A 21367-nucleotide genomic window follows, 5' to 3' on the forward strand; every position below is an offset into this window, starting at 1 on the left:
AAAAACTTTGAGTTTTGAGTCCAGAGATGTTTTCTCGTTTTTGTTGAATGATTTAGGCCTTTAGTTACTTTGCCATTTTGGGCTTCAGTTTCTTCCTCTGTAAAATGAGATGGGACTGGGTGTCCCTTCCAGCTCTGGCTCTTATGGTAACAAGGACTCCCTGTTTCAGACTCATTCTCTCTTACATCAGAATCCTTCAGGTACAAATAAGGGAAATGACATAAATACCTAGATTTCCTTACCTCATCAGGGACCCCTTTCTTTACCATGTTTCCCCCAAAACTTATCCCCCTTCTTCTATTCTTCCTTGGAAAGATGAGAGACCACCCTACTCTAGGTCCCAGGGAGTCAAGTTGGCAGGTCATATTATGATAGGATCAGGAACAAAGGCCATAAGACTCAGTAGCTTTTTCTGCTTTCTAGGAGTAGTTTATGACACATTCATGCTGAAGCACCAGTGCATGTGTGGGAATACCCATATCCACCCTGAACATGCAGGCCGTATCCAGAGCATTTGGTCTAGGCTGCAAGAGACAGGTCTGCTCAGCAAATGTGAGGTAAGGATATATTTTAGGTACTGACAGTTTTCCCCACATTTGAGGGTCCAATATTCTTCCTTGTCCTTTTCCTGGGGATCCAGTCTGCCATTTTGTTTTCTCTTAAACACTGTCCTTACTGATCTACTCATTCTGGAGAGCAGTTTGGAAATATGCCAGAAGGACTATAAAACTGTACATACCCTTTGATCCAGCAAGTTCACTATTGTATCTGTATCTCAAAGAAATCATAAAAGAGGGAAAAGGACCTACATGTGCAAAAATGTTTATAGCAGCTCTTTTTTGTGGTGGCAAGGAATTGGCAACTGAGTGGATGCCCATCAGTTGGGGAATGATTCAATAAGTTATGTTATGTGAAAGTAAATGGAATATTGTTGTTCTATGAGAAATAATGAACAAGCTAATTATAGAAAGGCCTGGAAAGATTTACATGAACTGATGCTGAATGAAGTGAGCACAACCAGGAATACATTGTATACAATAACAACAAGAATGTGTGATGATCAACTATGAAAGGCTTGATTCTTCTCAGTAGTTCAGTGATCCAAAGCAATTCCAATAGACTTTGGACAGAAAATGCTATCTGCCTCTAGAAAAAGAACTAAGGAGATTGACTGTAAATCCACACATGCTATGTTCACTTATTTTTTATTTTTTTATCCTCCCTGGTTTTTCCATTTTGCTCTGATTTTTCTCTCCCAACATAATTCATAAAACAAAGTGTATTAAAAATAAACAGATTTTTAAAAAATGGTGAGCAGGTTGGTTTAAGAAAAGCCTGGAAAGATTTAAATGAGTTAATGTCAAACAAAGTGAGCAAGACCAGGAAAACATTGTACATAGCAACAGTAAGATTATATGATGATCATCTATGATAGACTTAACTCTTCTAAGCAATTTGGTGATCCAAGGCATTTCTAAAAAACTTTGGATGGAAAATGCCATCCTCATCCAGAGAAAGAATCATGGAGCCTGAATGCAGATTGAAACATAGTATTTGCATCTTTTTTTTTTTTTTTTTTTAATTATTATAGTTTTTCCTTTTTGTTTTGATTTTTCTCCCTTACATGGCTTATAATGAAAATATGTTTAAAATGAATGTACATGTCAAAGCTAAAAAAAAAAATTAATTAAAAACATAATACTTCTCTGTCCCTAACCCCCCAGGAATAATTCCTTTTTTATCTATCTTTCTATGAATCCAAATCCTGATCCCTTTCATAGCCTCATCTGTTGAGTGGGATATGGGTGCTCAGGTTCTTATGACAGCATATCATTTCTGTGGTCTTGAATCTCTAGGCAGCATGGATTGAGAATATCCTCCCCTTTCTGGAACTGTGGAAAAGGGGATTGTTGGGATGGGAGAGGGAGAGGAAGGGTATGACACTCTCTGTTTATTATTCTTGTCTTCTACTATCTAGCGAATTCGGGGGCGTAAGGCTACACTGGATGAAATCCAGACAGTACACTCTGAGCATCACACCCTGCTCTATGGGACCAGCCCCCTCAACAGACAGAAGCTTGACAGCAAGAAGCTGCTGGGTGAGTGCAAGAAGCTCTTGGTACCATGTTGACTCTTTCTAGATGGAGGTCATTTTTCAGTCCCATCTCCTCTTACTATGGGACAGAAGAGGGCTAGGGGGATGGTGTCCTGAAGTGCTCCCAATGGGTCTGCCTGATCTGCAGAGGTAGAAAGAGACAGAAATCATAGAGATCAAAGAGAATTTGTTCCCATGGATGTAGTAGAAGATGTTCCAGTCAGAAAGCTCAGCCCCTCGTCCATCATCCTTTTTTCCTTTTCTGCTTTTCAAGGTGGGAAACAAAGTCAGCTATCTATGATCAAGTTAAAGGAACTTTGCCCCTTTGCTTGGGTACATTCATAGTATTCCTACATGGTCCAGAACAGTTCTTTTTCTTCCACAGGCCCAATCAGCCAGAAGATGTATGCAGTGCTGCCCTGTGGGGGAATAGGGGTAAGTGGGCTACAGAATTCCTTGGGATTATGGGAACTAACTGTCCTTCATTCTCTGTTTCTTTTTCTCATCACATTTCTTCTCCAAGCCCACTGTATGTCTGTGTTTTCTGTACTGACCCCCATGGGAGGCATCCTGATACCCTTATTCCCCTCTCCCCAGGTGGACAGTGACACAGTGTGGAATGAGATGCATTCTTCTAGTGCTGTGCGCATGGCTGTAGGCTGCCTGGTGGAGCTGGCCTTCAAGGTAGCTTCAGGGGAACTCAAGGTAAGTGGAGGTTAGTGAGAAGGGGAGGGAACTGCTGCTAGTGGTGCTTCCTGGGCTCTGTCCTTTACTCTTAGGACTGTAGGGTTCTATAAGGAAGCCAGAGAAGATTCTGCCTGTTTTCTTCCTGACATCCTAAGGCTTTTCATTCAGGAGGGAAGGACTGGTGGTCCCAAAAACAGAAAGAAAAAGGAAAGGAACCAGACAAGCTTTGAGGAAACAGGGGGGCTTCTGGTTGTCTGATTGTTTTTTCTGAACCTGGTCTCAGCATCTCTTTGATCCTCCTTCTTGTCTTTTTCTTTTTCTTTGTCATGTTTGTCTCTTATGTCTCTTTCCATTCTGCAGAATGGATTTGCCATTATCCGGCCTCCCGGACACCATGCTGAGGAATCCACAGCCATGTGAGTACCTTCTCCTGTCACCAGAAGGGGAGAGTCCTGCTAAGCCAAACTTAGGGCCTCTTCATTCCCCTGACTCTTACCTTTTAAAAACTGAGACTGGCCACAGATGTTTAAGCTAACTAATTCCATAACCTCTTTTACCCTCACCTTGCTTCCCAGGGGATTTTGCTTCTTCAACTCTGTGGCCATCACAGCCAAACTCCTCCAACAGAAGCTGAGTGTGGGCAAGGTCCTCATTGTGGACTGGGTGAGGAGGACTGGGGAAGGGGCAGAGCAGGGTGGGAGGGGAAGAGAACCGCCTTACAGGAAGTGCATCTTCCATGAAGTCAGGAGGGATAAATGGATGAGGGTAGGGGTGGGAGAGAAACTCTCGCTCTCAGTCAAGGAGTTGAGTTCCTTCTCTTCCCTAGCTGTATCCTATCCATATACTTGACTTGGGGCAGGAACTATACCTCTTCTGGTCCAACCTGATGGGATACTGGTCTGAAAACTCTCCAAGCTTTCAGAGTCAGTAGTTTCCTTCACTCTCTTATTCCCCTATCTCTTACCTAGTGATTTGAGAAGTCTTCCTTGATGTCTTGTCTTGAATCCCTCCTGCTGCAGTGTCAGTTCATTTCCTCATCATCTGTCATCAGTTGGGATGAAGAATAATAGGTTCCTTTCCTCTACGTCAAAGCCCTTTAGGTCATCCTGCTCTCAATCCCCACCTTGTTTCAGACTGAGTCATTCCATTGGATTTAACATTAGGACCTCAACACTTGTAATATACTAGGATCTTTGGAGACTTGTCTGGGGTGGTAGGCCCTGCCCTGGGAATTCCTTCTGCAGTGGGAGGATTTGGGGGTTTTTGCATAACATGTGAGGTGACTTGCTCTTCCCCTTGACTCTCCCTTTTTCTCTTCTCTCCAGGATATTCACCATGGCAATGGCACTCAGCAGGCCTTCTACAGTGATCCCTCTGTACTTTATATCTCCTTGCATCGTTATGACAACGGGAACTTTTTCCCGGGCAGTGGTGCCCCTGAGGAGGTGAGGATGCTCAGTTTCAGGAAGAAGTCCTAGCCGGGGTGGCACAGTAAATGACAAAGCAGGAGATGTGCTGAGCCACCTAGCAGTGTTGGTGACTTGGAACTGTGGGCTCTGGGCAGGGGGCTTCACTTGGTCCTCTCCCTAGAAGGGCTGGAAATCAGTGAATCGAGGCCTAGAGACGGAGGGCAATGCTAGGATTTCTCGGGAAGTATCATCCTCTTCCTCTTCCCCTGGTGTCAGGTTGGTGGAGGACCAGGTGTGGGGTACAATGTGAATGTGGCATGGACTGGAGGTGTGGACCCCCCTATCGGAGACGTGGAGTACTTGACAGCATTCAGGTGGGGCCCAGAGTGGGGGCAACTGAGAATGGCACACTGGAGGGTGGGAAAATCTCTGAGGGAGAGTAGCCAGAGATGGAATAGAAGGGGTGGGGGAGACACTGCTTCTGGTGGGGGGTGGAGAGGTGGTGGTAGAGAAGGGGAGGGATCAGCCTGGCATGTCCCTCTCCGGCAGGACGGTGGTGATGCCCATTGCCCAGGAGTTCTGTCCAGATGTGGTTCTAGTGTCTGCTGGCTTTGATGCTGTTGAGGGGCATCTCTCTCCACTCGGTGGCTACTCTGTCACTGCCAAATGTGAGCTTGATGTTGGGAGCAAGAGATGTGCCAAGGAATAAGGAGACAGAAATGAAGAGGAAAACTGGGGGGGGGGGAAGGGGGTGATCTTTTAGAGTGAGAAGAGAATAGAAAGTGAGAGAGACTGGAAAGGTTAGTGTATGTAGGAACAGGGAAATGTGGGGGAGCAAAGGTGGGAGGCCTGCGGTGGGATGAGAAGAGGAAGGGAAAACTGCTGACTTAGGGGGGAGAAGAAAAGCCAGAGGACCAAGGTGCGGGGGCCAACCCTGGGGTCCTGGTAGCCTCCAGCCCTGCCATCTGTTGGTCCTGTCTGAGGATCCTTGAGAGAAGAGACAGACTGGGGTGGCTCTGGCCATGCCTCCTGGTCAGAGCAGCGGGCTCTCTCACCCCTGCAGGCTTTGGCCACTTGACCAGGCAGCTGATGAAGTTGGCAGGGGGCCGAGTAGTGCTGGCTCTAGAGGGAGGCCATGACCTCACCGCCATCTGCGATGCCTCCGAGGCCTGCGTTTCCGCCTTGCTCAGCGTGGAGGTGAGGACCCCAGAGAGTGCAGAGGTGCCACATGGCCAGAGGCTTTTAGGCCCGGCTCCCCGTTACGGTGGCGTGGACAGAATGGGAGGAGAGCGGCCCTTAGGAGGAGAGAAGAATGCAGAAGCCTGGGGGGGGGGGGGGGGGAACTTCCAGGGGGTCAGAGAGGATGTTCCCATCTGCGGCCCCAGAGAAGCTGCGTCCTGCTTCTCAGGGCAATGACTTCCGGGTGACGGCGACCTCAGGGATGCTGGCTGGGGACTGCAAGGTGCTGAAGTTGCTCTTTCGGCTCCGAGTACTCATTTCTGACCATCCCTACAGCTCGAGCCCTTGGACGAGGCTGTCTTACAACAGAAGCCCAACCTGAATGCAGTGGCCACGCTGGAGAAAGTCATCGAGATCCAGAGTAAGTGGGCATCAGTCGAGAAATGAGGCAGAGCCGATGGAGGGGGCAGGGGCCAGGAAGGGCGGGGAAAGGGGCTCCTGGAGAAGAGCCGGGGAGGGGATGCAAGCGTGGAGAGAGGTTGCAGAGGTGCCCATCGGTGGGGCCCCGCCTCCCTGTCCCGGCAGGTAAACACTGGAGCTGTGTGCAACGGAATGCGGCTGGCGTGGGGCGCTCTCTGCAGGAGGCACAGGCTGGAGAAGTGGAAGAGGCAGAGACTCTGAGCGCTATGGCGCTGCTGTCAGTGGGGGCAGAGCAGGCTGGCCCCAGCCACACCCCGAGGTAACCTTCTTCCTCCTTCGCCTCCCCCTCTCCCCTTCCTGTCCTTGGGTGGGCACTGACGTACCCGTGTCCCTGTGCTTGCCCCCACAGGCCGCTGGAGGAGCCCATGGAGCAGGAACCTGCCGCGTGATGCCCAGCCCCCCTGGGCTTCATCATTGTGATTTTGTTTATTTTTTCTATTAAAAACAAAAAGTCACACATCTAACATCGTGTGCTGTGTCCATCTCTCAGCCTCGACCCTCCTACTCCCCCAAGCAGACTCAGATTTCTTCCCTTCCACCCCCTGCTTCCCTCATCAATAGTACCTCCTTTCCCCTCTTGAGTAGGAGAGGTTGTCTTGCCTATTCCTTTCCCATCCTGTATATCCATATTCCCTGTTTTTTTCTGTCCTTTTCCTCCACTTTGGGACTTGTAACTGGTGGACCCTGGGACTAGGGTAGTATTCTCAGTGCCCCCTCTCCAGCCCCTCTGGGTCTTCTCAGCAAGGAGGAGCGGTGAGTTTGATGCCTTGGATCCAAGAGATTTTGGGAGGCAATGCCTTAATTTCTCTGTGCCCTTCCCTCTCCCTCTTCAGCATTACGGGTGGGTCCTAGAATGCCCTCCCACTCCCTTAGCATTATTCTCTCAACAGTTCAGGGTGAAGAGGGGGGTCCCAACCTGGTACTTCTGATGCTTTTATTTCTTCTTTGTTGTTGCCATCAATGTATAAAGACATCTATCTGTATCCTCTGCTCCTTTTTCTCCATTTCACTGGTAGAGACCTGGCCACCAGAACTGGGGGAAGAGGTTACCGTCATGTTCGCCATACCATTTAGTGTCCTTTTCTGCCTTCCCTCTCCTCTAAAGGGAAACCAGTTTAGAGAACAGAGTAATTGTCTGTCTTGGGGGGGCTGGAAATTGCACTCCTGGGTTCTGTGATTGATCTGTTCTAGGCTTTGTGTCTATTTCCCTAGGGAAAGCCCAGGGAGGAGCCAAGGAAACACTTGCACTCCGGCCTTCTCTGCCTGCCCTGTCTGAGCCGGAGGGCTTGGTCCTCCAGTCTTCCTGACTGGTGCAGCCTGGTCTTGGGGCGTGCTGGGGGCCTGCACTGGTGAGCACCCTTTGGTGCTCAGGACAGGGTCCCCTGCTGGCCCAGGCCTTCCTGACAGACCCCTTCTGCTTGTTCTGGGGATGGCTGCCCTAGTTGGTGTCATGCTCGCTTCAGGTCGGGGCTTTGAGGGAGGCAGTCGGGGATGGCAGGCACGGCTGGGGTGAGAAGGAAGCTTCCCATCCCCTCTCCCCACCCCCACCCAAACCAGCTGCTGGGGACAAAGGGCAGTCTCTCTTCCTGCCTGTTATCTCTGCCTCATGTTGCCCTCTGCTGGCAGGCAGGCAGGCCTGAGGTGGACAGAACAGAAAGGGGCTGGAGTAGCTGATCTTACCCCACCCCCCCACCTTTGGTCCCAGGCCTCTCAGCTCCTCTAGACATGGGGGCAGAGGAGGGATGCCCTTAGGCCAGTGCCCCTGAGGTGCTGGATAAGTCCTTGAGCCTGGAGGAAACCAAAGAGTGGCAGTGGTTCTGGGGGTGGGGTTTCTTTCCCTTGCTCCTCCATTTCCTGGACCCCACCAATTTGTTTACATATTACCATGACAGTGAGGCTGGGATTGGGAAGAGGATACAAGATGGGGGAGGAGAGGTGTCCCTACAACCACTGGTTCATCTTGCCACTTGTGTGTGTTTGTGTGTGGTGTTGGTCACAACTCAAGCCCTACCTTTGGGGTGGGTGACCCAGGCCAAGTGTAACAGGGTCTTATGGCAGGGAGGGGCTCTTCTCCCCTCACCCCCTTGTCTAGTTCTCATGTAACCCTCCCCACCTCCTCCTCTGTCTCTCTCTGGGTATGGATTTCAGTTGAGTATTTTGTAACCTGTTACACTGTGTCCTTGTGTAAATAAACTTGTTTCTGGCAGTGCCCCCTGGGGGCTTGTGTCTCTTGTTCTCTGGGCTCCCAGCTTAGGGTTGAAGCCTTCTTTCCATCTTCTACGCATTCTCTGTCTGAAAACATGTCTGTACAGTAGAGTGCTGGATTTGAAGAATAACCTGAGTGAACCCTGCATCTTAGGACCTTTGTGATGTTGTGCTCTCCCCCAGTCCTTTATGAGACTGAAATGAGAAAACGTATGTAACATACTATAGTGCTATATGAGCCTTAACTCTTAGAGATGAGAGCTTGTCTTGGCTCAATAGGACAAGTTAGGAAGTAGGAATGAGGAGAGGAGAGCTTTGGACCTACAATATCCAGATAATTCATGATGAGAGACTGTGGTCTTGCCTAAACTTGGCTTTGCATCCACTAGGTATGCAAAGGTTCAATCTGAATTGAAATGAGAACATGAAAAGTTTATAGGAAGATCTGAAGAATAATTTTTAGCCAACAGTTAAAACAGAGAAGTGTGCTTACATAGCCCTCTGAAAAAAGATGTGGGGCTTGGAAACTCTAAAGAGTAAAGAATAGAAGCTACACAGAGGCAGATTTTAGTTTGTCCTAAGGAAGAAAGTTGCTAACAAAGTATAAATGACCATTTGTTGGATATTTGGGGAATTCTTGCTTAGGTAAAAGTTGGATTAGACTTCGGTACCTTTTGATAAGTGAGAGGATGGCAGTTGAAGATGTAGAGGAATAATAGGTCATGCTCTGGAAAGGTCTTTAATAATATGACAAACACTTTTGGAGGACCCACTACTAAGTACAAGGTGCTGGGAACATATGGATATAAAATGACCTTAATGAGTTGGGACAGTGGGTGAGGATATAATATATGTAATATAAGAAGTCAATTAGAGTAGTACATAGGTTTCAAACGCGAATTCCTGGGAGGATTGTGAAAGATATGGCACTTGACCTGGGATTCTGAGAGGGGTTGGATTTTATTTAATAGCTTTTTATTTTTCCAAATTCATTAAAGATAGTTTTCAAAATTTACCTTCGCAAAACCTTGTGTTCCAAATTTTTCTCCCTCTGTCTTCTTCACCCCTTTAGAGAGCAAACAATTCACTATAGGTTAAACGTGCAATTCTTCTAAACATTTATTTCCACATTTGTGATGTTGCAGAAGAAAAATTCGACCAGAAATGGGAGGGGGGGGGGAACACACACACACACACACACACACACATACAAGAAAGAGAAAAGGCAACCACCAAAAAAAAGTGAAAATACCATGCTTTGATGCATTCAGTCCTCTTTCTGGATGCAGATGGTTCTCTTCATCCCAAGTCTATTGGAACTGGCCTGAATCACCTCTTTGTTGAAAAGTATCATGTCCATTAGAGTTGGTCATCACATAATCCTGTTGCTGTGTGCAATGTTCTTTTGGTTCTGCTCACTTCACTTAGCATCAGTTCATGTAAGTCTTTCCAGGCCTTTCTGAAATCATCCTGATGATTTCTTACAGAATAATAATACTCCATTACATTTATATGCCATAACATTCAGCCATTCTCCAACTGATGGGCATCCACTCAGTTTCCAGTTCTTTGCCACTACAAAAAGGGCTGCCACAAACATTTTTGCACATGTGGGTCCTTTTCCATAAATCTTCAGGTTACAAACTCGGTAGAAACACTGCTAGATCAAAAAGTATGCACAGCTTTACAACCTTTTGGCATTGTTCTCCAGAATGGTCAGATCAGTTCACAATTCCACCAACAATGTATTAGTGTCCCAGTTTTACCACATCTCCCTCAACATTTATCATTATCTTTTCATTTTAGCCAATCTGAGATATATAAAGTGGTACCTTTAATTTGCATTTCTCTAATACTGATTTAGAGCATTTTTTCATGACTAGAAATTGCTTTAATTTCACTTGAAAATTATCTGTTCATATCCTTTGACCATTTATCAATTGGGGAATGGCTTGGATTCTGATAAAATTGAGTCAATTCTCTAAATATTTTAGAAATAAGGCTTTTATCAGTAACACTAGATGTAAAAATTTTTTGAGGAGTTGGATTTTAGGTGGTTTAGAAATGGAAGAAAAGAAGGGCTCCAGGCAGTATAAAGTCAAAGTAGTGGGTAGGTCAGACAGGAATGTACAATAGTGAGTTTTCCCTGGAGCATTTTGTGAAATGAAATGACAGGAAATCTATCCCCAAAGGTAAGTTGGAGACAGATGGTAGGTTTTAAATTCTGAGTGAGAGAATCTATGTTTTATGCTATAGACAATTGGGGTTCCAAGAAGTAGTGGGGCTAGATGGAGAGAATGCCACCAAAGCATCAAGGGTGTAGGGTTGTAAACATTTGAGTCTGATTCCTGCCTCTGACACTTTTTAGCCCTGTGTCCCTAACAAGTCATTTCATCTCCAGAAGCCTCAAAGAACTTCCCCTGCTTGAACTTTCCTTTTCTTTCCAGGTTTCATCTTGTAGCTGACCATTTCCACTACATACAATTCTCTCCTTAGAATGCATTGCCTTAATCGTGTCCTGACAAATCCCAGGCCTGGATTCCCACCCTCCCACTCCTTTACTTCTACTCATGCTGTTGAATGTAGTTGAAAGTCACCCACCAGTAAGGACTGTGCCCACACTAGAGCAGCACAATGTTTTTATTACTTTATCCTAATCGATTCTATAGTTTACTCCCCACACCATCTGTTTAGATGAATTTCCTTCCACACCACCACCTCTACCCACCTTCCAAGCTGAAGACCTCCAATTTGTTGAGAAAATAGCTGAGCTTCCTTTTTGCTTTTATTCATTTTATACTCCCTTTACATATTCTTTTACTTTATTCCAGCCTCCAATAAGAGATAGCCCTTTTCTTTGTAAAGGTCAACTCCTCTGTATGTACACTCAGTCCTATCCCATTTCATCCCATCCCTTCTTGTCTGAAGATCTACTCTAGCAGATTATCCTTATACCATCCCCCACCTTCAGCCTCTCTCAACTTATTGGTTACTTCCCTGATACCTACCAACAAACTTTCCCATTCTCAAAAGCTGATATTGTATATTATTTTTCTCCTTTTCTTAGCCAAATTCCCTGAAAAGGCTGTTTTAATAATTTATTTCCTTCACTTCTTCCTATTTTCCAACTCCTCTACAATCTGGATTCCACACAATCAAAACTGTCCTCTTCAAAGTCATCAATTATTTTAATAAAGTGACATATCTTTTTGTAATTCTCATCCTTGACTTCTCTGAAGTATGTGACACTAAACACCATCTCCTGTTCTCTTTTGGCTCACCTACCTATCCAATTGCTTCTCAGTCTCCTTGACTGACTCACCATCTACCACATGGCCCTAATTGTAATAGTACCTCAATTGGAACCTCTTCTTTCTAAATCTAATGACCTTAGCAGTTTCCAAAGGTTTAATGATTTTCAGGCACAGATCTAAATATCCATACTTAATCTCTCTCCCGAGTTCTAGTAGCACATCACCAGCTCCTCACTCAATGTCCAATGAACACCACATATTCAACTGTGCCCCAAACTGAATTTGTTATTGTTCCCCACAAACTCATCCCTTTCTGAATGTCTCTGTCTCTTAGTTACAATCATCTATCCAGTCATCTAGATTTACCATTTCAGTGTCATCCATAATTCTTCATTCTTTGTCATTTCTTCTTCCACAATGTTTCTTATATGAAGCCCAGTGCCTGGCATATAGTAGGTACTTAAATGTTTACAGATTGAACAAATTAGGTGGCAGAGTGGATAAGAATGCTGGACTGAGTCAACAAGATTTGAATTAAAATTCTGCCTTACACACTAGCTGCACAACTCCAGGCAAATCACTTTAACCTCTCAGCCTCAATTTCTTCATTTGAAATCGAGATCATAGCACTTGCATTGCAGGGTTATTGTGAGGATCAAAAGAGAACTCTAGCAGCTCTCTATTGTCTCCAATAGCAGATAGAAACTCCTGTATTTGAGGTTCTTCAAAATGCACCCCTGACCTTTCCAGTCTTATCCACATTACTTGCTCTCCACAAGCTCTCTTGGTTGTTCCTGATACATGGTATCTCTGTCTCTCAATTGGGTCATCATTTACATAAGGCCTCTCCCAATTCTCTCAGCTGTTGATTTCTTACCCTCAAAATTACTTTGTGTCTATTTTGTATGCACACACATATATGTATATGTATGTATACATCTTCCCCTACTAATCACTTCACCTCCAAAATCCTCAAAGAACTTCCCCTGCTTGAGGTTTCCTTTTCTTCAAACTTGCAAACTGTTCACTTTTTTTGTCTATATGTATCCCTAGCACTTAGCAGTGGATACTTATTAGGTAGTTAATAAATGCTTGTTGATTGATGGCTAGTAAGTACAACTCAGATTATAATCTGCATAGTGGGAGAACATTTCTCTATGCTGACAAAATCACACTCTCTTTAAATATATGAAGGAGGGAGATTGTTTTTGAGCTGGGATATATATTAGGATGGGCTGAGGGGAGATTGGATGTTAGTCTAGGCTCAAGGTGATAAGGGAGTAACATAGGTATTGGCATTGGGACTAGGCAATGACTCAAGAATTAAAATTTAGAACAATAAGAGCTGTTCAAAATCACAATTTATCTTTATAAGTAGTGAGCTATAATCTGATCATTGGAGGCTTTCTAGTAGGTGGAGGACCCCTATCAGGGAGGAGGAAATAAATACTTATTAAACACCTACTATATGCTGGGTATAGTGTTAAGCGATTTCATTTATTTACTTATTTATTTATTTATTTATTTTGCTGAGGCAATTGGACTTAAGTGACTTGCCCAGGGTCACACAGCTAGTAAGTGCTTTTATAAAAATTGTCTCATTCAGTCCTTACAACAATCCTGTGAAATAGGTACTCTTATCTCCATTTTATAGTTGAGGAAACTGAGGTAGGCAGAAGTTAAATGTCTTCCCAAGATCACACAGTCTGTAAGGGATGTCATAGAAAGGTTCTATGCCTCAGAAATGGCTGAACTCTACAATGAATTTGCTTTGTTATGGCTCTGAGAAATCTGTTATTCTATAAAGCTGGAAGAGTATTGGATGGGAAAGACAGTTAAATGTTTTGAGTGGCAAATACTTGGTCAGGTGGTTGAATGCTGTCAAAGCATTTCTACCCCAGACAGTTTTAAAAAAGGACAGAACCTCCTGCCCCAACTCCTAAAAGTGTTTTAAAGGACAAGAAGATGGATGAGGTCATCTCAAAATAGCCATAGGGAGTGTCAAGAGGTAATTCTTGCTGCTTTCATTAGTTTTTAATTTAGCTTAATTTTGCCATTATTCAATGGCAGAGAAGGGAAGGGGTAAATGCAGAAAACCCCTTCTGAGTCCAAAGCTCTTCCCTCTGGCTGTGGGTGGGTAGCCATTTTCTCCACATGCAGCAGGAGGGGAAAACTAGAGCCCAAGATCCCAGCTGACTGTGCTAGGTTTGGCTCCTTTCTGGACATTACAAATGCAGAAAAAAGCACAGAATTGCCAATGGACTTTATTGGAGCCTTTGTGAATTGGCCCCTCACAGTGCTAGGAGTGCTGTCCCTTTTATCTGCAGTGGTCTTAAAAAATACAAAAAGTTGGTAGAGGGGGAAAGGGTAGGATTTTGACAAAGCAGAGAAGGGGAAAGATTGATAGGATTAGTCCCCTTCCAGGTAGACATACCCTTCTCTGAGGCTAAGTCAAGTGATTAGGGGTGGGGCAGACACATTGGGAGCACAGAAGAATCTCCAGAGGAATGAAGTGAAAGGAAGCCTTCATCATGGGTAGGGGCAAGCAGCAGTCACAATGGCAGCTAGGGATGAGGCAGGGGGGAGGAGGCAGTGAACAGGAGAGGACTCTTGCAGAGATGAGTGAGGCCTCCTTGGCAGGAGGTAGAAGTCATTGGGAGTGTTGGCTGGGGGAAGGGAAGGTGGAGTCACTTGGATTTGGCAGGTGGAGCTTCCTGGGCACTGAGGGAGTGGACCAGCCAAGGCACTAAGGCGGTAACCAGGCAGGGCCAAAGAGTAAATTTCAGAAAGTTGAAGATGTAGAAGAGGCTGAGCTGGGGTGGGTTGCCCAGCCAGTTAAGGAGCCCCAACAGCCCTAGAACCAACACGAGGCAAGCAGCTTGCTGTAGGATTCCCAACCGTACCCGCCTCACTTGAGCATAGAAAGGTGAGTGCAAGGCAATGCCCAGGCCCAGGGCAGCTCCAGAATCCCGACTCAGGGAAGCAAAAGGTCGAGTTTCCATGTGTAGCCACTCTGGACGCTCACACCATTTGGAAGCCAAGTGAATGGACCTAAGGAAGAGCAGTAAACTTTGTAGAAAAGTTATTTTCCTTTAGATGGGGGCATCTACGGGGCTCCTTTCCCATATAATCCTTTAGCCGGATTATATGCCATAGCAGAATAACTTTTTCTCTACAGGTCTACTGCAGTATTCTAGGGAACCCAGGAGCTTGAGATGATGGCTAAGGTCATCATCACATGGATGCCTCAGGAGGACAGGATGGAGCAAGAACTTACCAAGTCAGGTCTATTCCCAGGGAGATAAGGCTCCAATAAATAAGGCTGGCACCCAGCAGAAGTGCCAGTGCTGTTAATCCATAAAAGCTGACTGGCCGATCAACAGGTACCCGTGGAGTCATCAACCATCCCAGGAGAGCGCCTATTGGGAAGGGGTATGGAAATAATTTCAAGGAATTTGAGGGTACAGTTCCTGGGCCAAAGACAGTATGGAAGAGAGGACACAATGGAGAGTTTGGGGTGGAGGGGTGATGGGCTAGGGTAGGCCAAGGGTAGCCATGGAAGAGAAGGCACACGGAAGGTTTGGGGAGAGTCAAAATTTTCTGTCTTTGGCTTTCTTATTCTGGAGGGAAGTACCCCTGTCCACCCTCCCATAGCTCACCGGCTATCAGACCACCTAACACCTGGTGGGGGAAGTGTGCAAGTATGAAGATCCGAGAAAGTCCTATTGCCAAGAGAAATGTGCTGTAAGCCAGGCTGGGCATCAACTTCATCCAGCGGCTAGAAAAGGAAAAAGACAAGTAGATGAGGGGGGCACTCAATTATTTTGAACAAGAGGTTTGAAAAGACATAATAGCTATGACATAGAAGAAGTATTAGACTTTCTGTTTGAATATGGAATTCAGAATTAAGAACAATGGCTGGAAGATGGAGAGAAACGTTTAGACTTGACATATGGGAAAATTTCCTAACAATTAGAGTAACCCTAAAGTGGAATAAGCTGCCTCTGAAAACAGGGAGTTCTCCATTCATGATTTTAAAGTGAAGAGTGATGGACCATTTTCAGGAATGTTATAGAAGAGATAAATGGCTTTTCAAATCTCTTCCAAATCAAATTATGCCAAGTCATTTCCATCCTATTATATGATTATCTGGTTAAGCAACACCAGTGATTTGGCTCCCTGTCTCCTTAAAGATATAGACACTATCCCTTCTCCCATGCCTATGGAGAGAAATTGTGTACATACAAGCTCTCTTGGACTCACCTTCGACTTCGCTTTGCAATCTGGCCTGAGGTGGCGATCATGATGGGCCAAAGGGCAGCTCCTGTGATCATGCAGTGGCCTGAGGGACTACCTGCCAGGAAATATAGTCACTTGTGATGGTGGTGATGATGATGGTGGTGGGGTGTGTGTGTGTGTGTGTGTGTGTGTGTGTGTACAGGAGTTTTTGGGGGAAACAAATTAGAGTGGCATGTAGAGTTTGGGCATTCATGATGTTTAGAGGGCCAGATGCCTTCTTGGGTTCAAGTAGAATATCCTTAACTAGTAATCTTTTCAAGTTTCTTTTCCGTAAAAGTTACAGCCTCTCTTTTTCTGGAAGTGGGAGGGGGTAGGCTGTTGAGTACAAAGAAGGTAGGCAAGGGTTATTTGATCCTTTGGGCCTTCCTTCTCATTTAATGCCATAGGTAAGAACTCATATGCAGTCTCTGTCATCTTCTCCCTATAGAACATGACTAACAGACAACTAGACACATTAGGATAGGGCAACCTTCATTTTGTATCAATATATCAACCAACCCAATGTTTTTCACTTTTTTATTTTCTGGTCTTATAACTGAAAGAGAAGAAGCATTAAATCCTGCAAGACTTCACAGGCTGGAAAGGGTTTTAAGATCATCAATGTAGCTAGAAAGGGAATGGGATAATACAGGAGAATACTTGTCTTCTGTATTAGGAGGATCACCTACCTGGCCCAGTTTCACAGGATACAGGGAACTGGTGAACCTGGGCAGGTGTTTCACTATAGTATCCAGATTCATGAACCCACCAAAAGGGCCGTTCTCCAAAAAGGAACCTGGAGGAGAAGATGAGGCAGTGAAATTTTCCATTCCTTCAATCCCTCCCCTACCTTGGGCCTAAGAAAGACAGGGAAGCTTGCAGAAGAGTTACTCCTTAAAAGATAGGTACCCTCTAATTCTACCTCCAACACCCCAAATTTTATTTTAGCTTCAGTTATAATTGTCAATATATATCCTGCAGAGGACACAAGTTTTTTTTCACACTTCACATGCTTTAATTCTTTTCTGGAAAAATAGGGAAATGCATATATTTTTTTTTTTTTGTGTGTGTGTAGGGGAATGTCCCTTGACCTTGAGATCTTTTCAAAAGCACTTTTTAATCCTTTATAATCTTGTTTCTGATCTCATCACTAACTGAAATTACTCTTTCTAAAGTTCTCACTTCTTCCTCAGAAAATGGAGCAAAGGAAGAATGGATTAGGATGATAGGGAATTTTATGGCATGGAATATGGAAGACTATTTTCTTAGTGTAATAGGAGGTGAGGTCCCCTGCTGGGCCTGCAGTCAGGAAGACTCATCTTTCTGAGTTCAAATCTGACCAGACACTTACTAGCTGTGTGATCCTGGGCAAGTCACTTAACCCTGTTTGCCTCAGCCCTCATCTATAAAATAAACTAGAGAGGAAATGTACCACTCTGGTATTTTTGCCAAGAAAACCCCAAATGGAGTTGTAAAGAGTCAGACATGACTGAAAAACAAAATAAGTAACAGAAAGAGAAGACAATATTTTGGAATGGTTACTATATAAGATATGAGCATTCATCATAGATTAATAAAAACATAGCAGTGAGGGTTCAGTTAAGATAATATAGGCTTATGGAGAACCTGATGGACATGTTTATATAACTTTCTTACACAACGTTCAGTAGCTTGGGAGTAGGGACAGAGAAGAATGATGGTAGCGATAGCTGAGGGTGGGGATTCAGCAGGACTTAAGCAGTTATAGGTATGACACCTAAGAGAATCTGGATCTAGAATCAGGAAGGTGAGTTCAAATTCATTTCAAACACATACCAGCTGGATGACACTGAACAAATCAGTTAACCTCTCTCTCTTGGCCTTTATTTTCTCAATTGCAAAATGGGAATAATAACAACTATCTTCCAGGGTTGTTGTGAGGATAAAATGAAAAATTATCTGTAAAGTGCCTTGCATTTTATACTATGTGTAAAGCACTATACAAATCTAAGTTATTATTATTATTAGTAGTAGTAGTAGTAGTAGGATAACATGGAAAGAGATTCTAAGATAAAAGATAATAAACAGTAAAGCTGGTCAACCTGGTAAAAGGAGAGAAATAAGACCAGAACAAGGGTGATAAATTGAAAGGAAAAGAGAGTATTGGAGAATCTGGAGGTCATAGGAAGAATGGGGAATAAATTTAGGAGGAATGAAACAGGAAAAGAGACAGGTAAGATAAAGGGAGTTGTAATTAATTGGAAAGAGAAATTTCTGTGTTCTGGAACCTGGAGGTTGTATAGTCATGGGGTGAAGGTAACACAGAGCATGAAGCTGGCTGAGAGAGAAGACTATGGGAGCTAAGGAGGAAGTCCAGGCTACTTGAAGGAACACTGGCATATATTTAAGTCGCATTGAAGTTTGGGAGAGAAAGAAAGTCCCTGATCCAGGTACTAAACTATTTCAGAAAGGAAGACAGATCTTCAGGCAGATAGATGACTTACATAAAGATTCAGATGTGGTAATAGAAATCATTGTAAGAACCCACAGCACCAAAAACCAAGTCCTGCTCATAGTTGAAAGGAATAAACAAAAGGTGAATTACTGAATGAAGTTAGTATTTCTGGTGGGGAGAATGAGTATAAGTGAATGTGTGTGTGTGTGTGTGTGTGTGTGTGTGTGTGTGTGTGTGTGTTCCAGCTGGTGAAAGAAGTAGAGTTGAAGAAGAAAGAAGACTTGGTTTGGAGATAAGAGGTAGAGAAAAAATTTTTGAGTAAGAAGGTAGCTAGGTGTCGTAATGGATATAGTGGTTAGACTTGGGGTCCGAAAGAGTTATATGCAAATCCTGCCTCAGACACTCCCTAGCTTTGTGACTTCAGTGAAGTCAATTTACTCAGGTGGGCTTCAATTTCTTCATCTGTAAAATGGGAATAATACCAACCCCTACCTTCCAGGGATGTTGTGAGGATTAAACAAGGTAAACATATATGTACAATGATCTGCAAGCCTTAAAGTGTTAAGAAGAACTAGCTCTAAAAAGGAGTTTCCAAAGGATACTGTGCTGGAACACAGGGGAAGATAGACATTTTCCCCTCCAAACTTTCAGTAAAAGGTCAAAAGATCCCACTGCCTCCAGGGCCATCTATCCTATTCCGGATTTTTACCATCACTGGATTCAAGGGGCTCAGGAGGAGAAAGTGAGGTAGTAATTTTGCAAAGCCCTTCTTCATTTAAATTCAATTTACTTGCACCTCATCATCTCCCTGATGTCACCATCCTCTTTGAAAAAAAAAGAACACGTAGCAACAAAAGACCCCAGAAAACCCTGCTCCCTTGTTCCTGAGATAGTTCAGACTGACAGAGGAAGAGGGAGAGAGAGATCAAGGGACTCAGGCAGATCTTCTTCTCAACTTTTCTTAATCCTTGTAACTTTTACTTTGCCTCCTGGTGAACATTTTTGGTCACTGCCCCTTTTACTTTTTCCTTAGGCTGGTCATGTGACATCATGACAGGAAGGCTGAAAGCACACTTGGAGGCAGATCAACTCTCTCCTGTATTAAACAGGAAAAAGCAGATTACACAGAGAAGGCCTTAAAAGTGCCTAATGAGAATTTCTGGGATGTCATTTATAGCAATCCCCCTTTGTGGGATTGTGCCCCTCATTTCTACCTTTTCATACTTTAGTAGAAAGGGAGATGGGGCCTTCTACTTTGAAGGGGAAATAGCTTTCCTCAGAAGGCCCTTTTCTTTTTCTAGGAAGCACTTGTGGGGGTGAAATGGGAATACTTAATGACTTAGAGCAAAGGGTGACAATGGGTGGTAAAATATGGAGTATGATTATGGTTGTACATGCGGCAACTGTGGTTTAAATATCTACAATTTAGCCACAGGAATGACTCTTTCAATGAGGAAGACGTGAGGGGTCAATATATGAGCTGATAATCGGTATGTTTCTGTGATAGGGTGTATTGTTGACATGTCCTCGGGAGTGACAATTACAAGTTAACAAGTAGGAAGACAGTTGATGTGTCTTTATAGTGGGGAGTGTGTGTTACCCGGTGGATAAATATCTAATTGGACGTTTTCTGACATCTAAAACTCAACACAACAAAATTAAAAGAGTTCACTATATTTCTGCCAACCTCACTCCTCTCTGTATTTAGGGCACCCCCTCCTTCCAATCACCAAACTACAGTTAGATGTATTTCATTTATTATACATTTATTATACATCCCTTGTAGAATGCAAGCCCCCTGTGGGCAGGGAATGTTTCTTGCTGGCACACGGCCAGCCTGCAATCTGCTCTAGCTAGTCAGGGCAGCACTTGACGGGGATGGCAAGAGTTTTTGTCTCACCACTTGGAGATGAGGTTGAGCCACTCGGAGAGCAGGGCGATCCAGAGGACGGAAATGCCCACGTGGCGACAGGCATAGTAGGCCAAGGGGAAGTAGAAGAAAAAGACGCACTTGGGGTCCCCCAGGAAGGTGACCCAGAGCCAGACATCCTCCAGCCAGGGCAGCTGTCTCTGCAGAGTTTCGGCCACCGCGATGCCCACTCCCAGAGTTGACTCCATGTCAGGAAGCCACAGGCTCTGGAGCTCCTGACCTTGGGGGGAGCAGGGTAACACCGCTTCTAAAGGGAAGGAAGTGAGGAAGGCTGGGAGTAAGAGGAAGGTGCTTTCCACAGTCCCCACCACTTCCTTTCATTGACATGTCCAGCCCAAGCCAGTCCAGTGCACCCTTAGCCCCAGCCCCAGAAATGCACTCAAGGCGCAGATCTCAGCCCCGCCCCCTCTATCCTTTGAATCAGCCCCGCCCTCTCTATCCTTTGAATGCCCCAGACCCCGCCCCTCCGCCTCCGAGCTTCCCCCAACCCTGGCTCCGCCCCCTCTGTCCCAGAACTCCCCACCGACTCTTCGCCTGACCCAAGCTCCGCCCCCATGCCCTCCAGCTCTCTAGCACCGCCCCTCCTTTACTTCCGTCCAAGTCCCGCCCCTTCTGCGTCCATCATTCTGCAAACCTCGCCCTAGCTTTACCCCGGGAGCCCCCGCTTTCCCCCGCAGCTCCGCCTTTCGGTTTCCAGAGCACCCAAACTCCGCCTCCAAGCCACGCGCGCGCTCCCTCGATCCAGTGCCCGTCCTAACTAGGCTGTATCCCCTTTCCTTCCCGCTCCCGGCCCTGTTCCGTCCCCTCCCCGCTTCCCCACCTTAGTCCATAAGCTCGAGCTTTGTTCCCCCAGTACCGTTTTCTTTTTTTCCACCTCTCCGGTTTGCGCCTCTCGCTCGGTCTTCCTTCTACGGGTCAGCGTCGGGGACAAACCTCTCGCGAGGGCGTTTTCCCCTGACCCACGTGTCCCCAGTCCGCGTCCGGTCCGCAGCGGACGTGGGGCGGTGGCTTTTTCTGCGGTCCAGGGTCAGAGGTTACCAGGAGGTCTTTGATGCTTGATGAGGCTGATAGCTAGTTTTTCAAGTGAGACTTTCTTTCTGCCGGTTCCCTTTATTGATAGAAATCTCCGGGGTCTTTTCAGGGGATAGGGACAGAGAAGTTGAAGGACGTGGCCATAGGGTGCCAGGCGTGTTCTGAAGGAGGACAGCAGTTACACACTCAGACACACATTCACTCTCTCACACGGATTCATTCACCCACACTTGTTTCTCCCGAGGACTGCATTCTAGTTGACTCTGTTGTAGGCATTCCCTCCACCTTCCTCTCTCGTGATCCCGAATTGTTACTCCTATTGGAAGATGATACTACATATGCCTTTATAGGACACCCTGGTACAGGAACATGGTTAGACATTGA

At 45.3% G+C, this 21367-nt stretch overlaps 2 protein-coding genes across 8 annotated transcripts in view; one reads left to right on the forward strand and one right to left on the reverse strand.

Annotated features, from left to right (window-relative positions):
* The window catches only part of HDAC5 (histone deacetylase 5), a 39248-nt gene extending 32934 nt beyond the window's left edge, over nt 1-6314 (forward strand). For all 6 annotated transcript variants that reach the window (XM_031966035.1, XM_031966036.1, XM_031966037.1 and 3 more), the window contains 13 exons: nt 424-557; nt 1979-2099; nt 2481-2530; nt 2693-2800; nt 3143-3198; nt 3358-3445; nt 4108-4227; nt 4468-4565; nt 4741-4859; nt 5255-5388; nt 5707-5791; nt 5956-6109; nt 6200-6314. In XM_031966035.1, coding sequence (XP_031821895.1) covers nt 424-557; nt 1979-2099; nt 2481-2530; nt 2693-2800; nt 3143-3198; nt 3358-3445; nt 4108-4227; nt 4468-4565; nt 4741-4859; nt 5255-5388; nt 5707-5791; nt 5956-6109; nt 6200-6239 — 1307 coding nt within the window. In that variant the 3' untranslated portion in view covers nt 6240-6314. The remainder of the gene's footprint in view (nt 1-423; nt 558-1978; nt 2100-2480; nt 2531-2692; nt 2801-3142; nt 3199-3357; nt 3446-4107; nt 4228-4467; nt 4566-4740; nt 4860-5254; nt 5389-5706; nt 5792-5955; nt 6110-6199) is intronic.
* Nucleotides 6315-12943: 6629 nt separating this feature from the next.
* G6PC3 (glucose-6-phosphatase catalytic subunit 3) lies at nt 12944-20923 on the reverse strand. 2 transcript variants are annotated; one of them, XM_023502430.2, is made up of 7 exons: nt 20808-20923; nt 19922-20198; nt 16277-16383; nt 15573-15663; nt 14969-15087; nt 14587-14728; nt 12944-14360 (listed from the first exon to the last, which is right to left on the reverse strand). In XM_023502430.2, the coding sequence occupies exons 2-7, from the start codon at nt 20137-20139 to the stop codon at nt 13997-13999; spliced, it is 1041 nt and encodes a 346-aa protein (XP_023358198.1). In that variant the 5' UTR covers nt 20140-20198; nt 20808-20923; the 3' UTR covers nt 12944-13996. The 2 variants fall into 2 exon arrangements, with proteins under 2 accessions (XP_023358198.1, XP_003768444.1); XM_003768396.4 differs by having other exon boundaries at nt 20772-20923.
* Nucleotides 20924-21367: the final 444 nt, after the last annotated feature.

Source organism: Sarcophilus harrisii, chromosome 4 (genome assembly GCF_902635505.1).
Source record: "Sarcophilus harrisii chromosome 4, mSarHar1.11, whole genome shotgun sequence".
NCBI classification, from domain to species: Eukaryota; Metazoa; Chordata; class Mammalia; order Dasyuromorphia; family Dasyuridae; genus Sarcophilus; species Sarcophilus harrisii.